The following is a 6,000-nucleotide window of genomic DNA, read 5'->3' as shown; positions in this document are numbered from 1 at the left end:
TATGTGAAAATGAAATTATTCATAAACGCACATTGTTGTTGTGTAAACATAGCCTCAGTTTAACTCTGAACATTAAACTGACAATGAAAGATTTAATTTAACTTATAAAAGTTACTAAACTTAGTTTTAAAGGTGCAGTGTGTAAATTTTAGCGGCAGCTAGTGGTGAGGTTGCGAATTGCAACCAACAGCGTAGTCCACTGCTCACCCCTTGCTTTTGAAACACATAGAGAAGGTACGGTAGCTGCCACCGGACAAACATGTCATCGTCGGAGACAACTTAGTAAAAAAAATGGTCCATTAAGGGCTTCTGTAGAAAAATGGCGACACAAAATGGCGACTTCCATGTAAGGGGATAAAAAGATCTCGTTCTAAGGTAATAAACACATAACGATTCATTATGAAAGGTCTTTGTACACCCCTGATAATATAGTTTTGTATATTATTTTGCATTTCTGTCAAGAGATCATTCTAAAAATTTACACACTGCACCTTTAACAGCATATGAGACAAAGCACCACAGTTTAAAACTAGGGTGGCCATTCGTGCCAGTTGGGAACATGTTGCAAACATGTTTTCGGGTTCGTTCTCCAGAAGTCGCGTTGGTCGACCGCATACGTCATCAAGGTTTAATATTTCGGGTTTAATTTCAAAAAAAGCAACCGTTACATTTCAAGGTAAGAATGAAACTACAATGATTGTATGTCTTAAAATTTTTTTAAAATTTTCTAATGTATTTTAACTGAAATGTGAGAACCTCGATGACGTATGCGGTCGAGCAACGCGACTTCCGGAGAACGCACTCTAAAACATGTTCAGGACGTGTCCGGCGGAACTTGCACGATTGGCCACCCTAGTTGAAAACCCTATAAAAGTTGTCCTGATGCTTGTTGAGTTCAGCCACACGGCGGGTCCACTCCTCCTCTGTCATCTCCTGACCTCCATCTGTCTCTATAGCTGGGGTTTTCTCTGTGGAGAAAGTCAAGGTAAACTCATCATCATTTTACGATAACAGGAAATTACAGTTCTTCTGACGTAATTGGAAGTGTTTGTACTTAAAACTTTCATCTCACCATCACAAGTCATGGCAGTGCAGACCCAGTTTCCACATGCGCAGACGCAAAGGTTGCAGTCCACCTGGGTCTCGGCTCCATCCTCAAAGGTTTCGTCTTCCAGAGCGCATTCTGTATTAATGCACAGACATTTCAAATTTCTCATCGTACCCATAAACTACTAGCGTACATGCATATTTTTGTGTCCGGGGCATTATGTACTATAAAAATAACTTGATACATTTATGACATTTCACTATAAAACATATTTAGTTTAAATAGATTTTCAGTATTTTTTTTAATGTTTTGTTATCTCAAACTTGTAAAATGACAGGTGGGGAAATACAAATTAGCAGTTTGAGACAACTCTTCAATTAAAGAAATAAGATTATTTTATTTTTAAAACATTTCCTATAAACAGATTTCATGAATATCAGTAGTTGTTGGGATGTAAGGATATTTGAAAAACTTTTGGCCAACAATTTGGATGTTCTCAAATGTCAATGTAGGACCACAATCATGGCCTTTTTATTAAGAAGTTAACAAGTATAAACAGTAAACATGATATCATCCAGTGAAACCCAGCTGGTCTTTATGGCTGAATGAAAAGTTTGTACATTTCTCTCAAACACAGAAGAAATTTCTACTTTAGTGTAATGAGAATGCTGGTACACTTTCTGTGTCAGGTGGTACAACCAATGTAAAATTAGAAAAAAATGCTATTTTATCAAACACATTTTATTTCTATCATACCCTGAAGAAGGCTATCTGTGCCGCTACGCGTGGGTTACTGCCCTGTTATATGTTTTTAATGTTATAGCCATATTTAAATAAAGGCTTTTTACTTTTTGATATATGAAGAGTGCCTTGGATTCCCCTTTTTTGATGTTTTGTATACCCTACACCAAAGAGCACCTAACTAATTTTTCCCAAACAATTTTTTCAGCTATTTTTTGAGCACTTTGGATTTTTCTGATTACATTTTATTTCTATTTAAAAAGTATATTTAGGAATTTGATATCACAGGCAAAAAAAAATGTATACCTGCATCCAAGTAAGTTTGTTAAATGTAAATTCATTGTTTAAAATGTATACCTGCATCCAAGTAAGTTTGTTAAATGTAAATTCATTGTTTAGCTAATAATTAAAATGACACAGCATTAAAACGTATATTGCAAATAGACGATTGGTTGTACCATCTGACATTATTTTTGAATGTATTATAATGTTGTTCCTAAATCAAAAAATATGCATTACATCCATTTTAAAAAGTTTTTTTTAATCAAAATAATTGTATTTTTTAAATAAAAATAAAGATTGTTTTGTCATTGACTCATCAATTCTGCTGTTTTTATTCACTAAAGAGATAATGTATTATCTTTATGCACTGTCAGAAAAAAGGTCCCTAGCTGTCATTGGGATGGTACCCTTTCCAAAAAGTACACCTTTGCACCTCAAAAAGAGATCATATTAGTACTTCAGAGGTACATATTGGTGCCAAATGTATACATATGTGCACCTAGATGGTACATATTGGGACCTTTTTAAAGGGTACTGCCCCAGTGACAACTTGAGACCAATTTTTCTTACAGTGTAATTTAAATATAAATATATATTTAAATAAATAATGTGTAAAATTATTTTATACAACTTTGTATTATTGTCTATTGTTGCCAACACATCACTTTAAGTTCACAAGGGGAAGAATATTAAAGTATATCTAAAAAACAATACACTGATTACAAAATGTATTTATGAAGATATTTATTTATTCCTTGATAATATACACTGAAAAGAATGATTCATTGAATTTAATGGTTTTTTTTGGGGTAGGTGGTTGCAATCAATTTATTTAAGCTACATTTAAACAAAAAAGATTAGTAAAGTAAAATAAAATATAAAACTTTTGTTTGAATGTAGCTTAAGTGTGTTGGTTGCAACCACTTACCTTGAAAAAGGTTGATTAAATTCAATGAATCATTTTTTTCAGTGTACTTCAGTTATTTCACAAGAACTCTCAAACCATAGTAATTTTTATGTGAAATGCATAGATGTCTGCTACTAAACTTGCCTGTGTCCTAGATTTTAACATTTAGCGCAGGAAATTCCTATCATGAAATGTCTGTTTCTAAAGCTATCTAGAAGAAAATTAGAAGTTATCTTTGTTATCTTCTTTATTTTTATCTTCCATTATCTCCTCTAGCATGGACTGTTTATACTGATCGGCAGCCCCATGAGTCTGTGTCTGAATGTGTACTATGTAGTTCGATATGATGTCAGACGGATCCCTCCCACTGAACTTTCACCTACTTCTGCATGCTTTGCTCTTCAGCATGGAGCACATTCTGTGCAAGAGTGGAAAATCCCTGTTTGCTCTTATGCACTCTTTGCTTCCTAGAACCACAACTGCATTTCGCATTTTGCAAGCGATGAAATAAGATCAATTTGTTCAGACGATGCTGTCACTATCCAGTACATCTATATCTGTTGCCAGAATAATAACTTAAGAGCTAATACAACAGCAAAAAGACACAAAAGAGTACATGTTATTTAAGATTATTTGTTTCTAAGTCTTTTTTTTAAAAGCACTAAATTGTAATCTATGATTGTATCTAGTAAAATATGTTAATACAAAACACATAATTTTTTATGTGTTTTTGCTGTTCAAACTAAAAAAAGAAATGTGAGTCAGATAGATAAAAATCTGATTTTTGCTGTGTGCCTCAAGTCCTATGCAGTATTAATAAATAAATAATGGACTTACTCTTCTCAGGTGGATTGAAGCCTGGTTTTAAACAGTTGAGGAATTCATCAAAGCTGAGCTTCCAGTCAGCATTCTCATCTGAGAGCTCAATAAGAGCATCCACACAAAGGCTCCTGAGAAATACATGCAGGCAATATAAAATATTTGATACTTTATACAATAATGCATTTGGTTTCACATTTACTCATTTGGTACAGTAGATGCCAAATGTGTTCCCTACACTGTTAGAAACAATGGTCAAAATATGTACCCCAGCTGTCACTGGGGCAGTATTCTTTTATGTGCCATTAAGTACAGATTTGGTACCAATATGTACCCTTGAGATACCAATATGTACCTGTTTAGCCCCATTGACAGCTGGGGTACATAGTTTGGCCTTTTTCTGACCAAACCTACGACCTTTGTATTGCTAATGCAGTGCTCTACCTCCTGAGCTACAGGAACTGATGAGTAACATTGTTTTCATGGCATGTCAAATGATTTTAAAGGGGAACATATGACACAAGTCTTGTTTGTTATTTTAACCAATTATCTAGCAAGCCAGGAGATCGTATTTGCACTGTGAAATGTTTGCCTGTTTTTATCAATGTTTGTGAATGGGGGATTTTCCAGGCACACAGATGGGCACAACACACTCTCGTGACCTCTACATTGATACAAACAAGAAAGGAACCTATTGATTTTTTGTACACAGACACAACTATCAAATATATGGTTTACCCCCCAAAAATAAAACTTGTTTATATTCATGTTGTGTATAACCTGAGCAGGCGGTTGTTCTCCTCTTCAGCATAAGAGTTCATCTGAACAGCGCTGTCATTGTGTTGAATGAACTTGAGCAGCTCGGCAGAATCCATCTGAGAGTCGCCATTATCATAATTCTACAGGAAAGGAAAACAGCATATTAAAAATACTGAAATATATTTCCATCATTTAGATCAGTGGATCCCTCTTGGGGGCGTGAGAGTTCACGGGGGGTGGGTGGGAGCGGGGAGGCGTGGGATTAGATATTCAAAAAATTTTCCACTAATATATTTTTTTTAAATCACATCGAGACTGTTTACACTTGGTTTTCATCGATCGGATCACAAGTGGGCGACTTAATGCCAGGTGTAAACGGTGTTCAAAACGTTTTGAGATCGTCCACTTTCGACCACATTTAGAGGTAGTCGAAACCTCTTTCGATCGGATTGGTTTTGTAGTGTAAACGCACATGTGGTTGAATGTGTTCGAGCAGCCACACGCGACCGCCTTCTCTCCGCCCATTTATCTAATCTGAGGTACTAAACACAATGTTTTACGTGTTTTCTGACTTCTGGTGCGAACACACGGTGTACAGCGCTTTTTTTAACCTTTCATTGATAAAACTAAAGTGGCTGATCTCCGCAGTTTCATTTTGCCAGCGTGTAAAAGTTGCGAGATCTTATTTCATCAATTGTGCTGAAAATTCAGAGAAAGCTCTTACATATACACTAACAAAACACATGTGCAGCATGTTTACTTACAAGACAAGCAGTGAACTCCGACATAATATTAGTTTGCGTCCATATAAACTCATCATAACTTAAATGACAGCGGAGAGACTTGCCCACCGTCTCGACAGACAGCCCCCTCACAGTATTCAGGACAAAATCGGTTGAAGTGGACAAAAGAGACGGATTTAAATACCAGTTGTAAACGTGATGTGTCTCTCTCGTCCACTTGTGATCCGATCGCTGAAAACACATCTTAATACCAAGTGTAAACAGCTCCATGCTTACAATGCCAAGATATTCTCTTAAAATATTTACTAAAATAATAATTTCAATTTTGCTTGCTCCATCTCAACATGCTTGTCAACGTAACAGCAAAATCAAATGGAAAGATAGATGTAGAGGATTGGGGGGCTCAGATTGTAACATGCACTTAGGGGGCCTGAAGGAAAAATGGTTGGGAACATTTTTTGGGGTGGGGACCCTGGTCCTGGAGGGCCACTGTCCTGCAGAGTTTAGTTCCAACCCTAATTAAACACACCTAAAAATCTAATTCAAGTCTTCAGGATTACTTGGAAATGAAATTCAGGTGTTTGGTTAGGGTTGAAACTAAACTCTGCAGGACAGTGGCCCTCCAGGACCCATGGTTCCCCACTCCTGGTTTAGATCAACAAGACCTTCTGTTAGTTGGTACTAGAATAGCGTCCAAAACA

The 6,000-nt window shown here is 36.1% G+C and overlaps 1 protein-coding gene across 1 annotated transcript in view; it reads right to left on the bottom strand.

The window, feature by feature from the left end:
- Positions 1 to 852: 852 nt before the first annotated feature.
- fstl1b (follistatin-like 1b) overlaps positions 853 to 6,000 on the bottom strand; it is a 57,055-nt gene continuing 51,907 nt past the window's right edge. The window contains exons 7-10 of the mRNA XM_073854825.1: positions 4,578 to 4,696; positions 3,816 to 3,928; positions 1,073 to 1,183; positions 853 to 968 (exon numbers count right to left, since the gene is read on the bottom strand). Of these exons, the coding sequence (XP_073710926.1) occupies positions 853 to 968; positions 1,073 to 1,183; positions 3,816 to 3,928; positions 4,578 to 4,696 (459 nt within the window). The remainder of the gene's footprint in view (positions 969 to 1,072; positions 1,184 to 3,815; positions 3,929 to 4,577; positions 4,697 to 6,000) is intronic.

This window comes from Misgurnus anguillicaudatus, chromosome 17, assembly GCF_027580225.2.
Source record: "Misgurnus anguillicaudatus chromosome 17, ASM2758022v2, whole genome shotgun sequence".
Lineage (NCBI taxonomy): Eukaryota > Metazoa > Chordata > Actinopteri > Cypriniformes > Cobitidae > Misgurnus > Misgurnus anguillicaudatus.
This window is presented reverse-complemented; position numbering and strand designations above follow the sequence as displayed.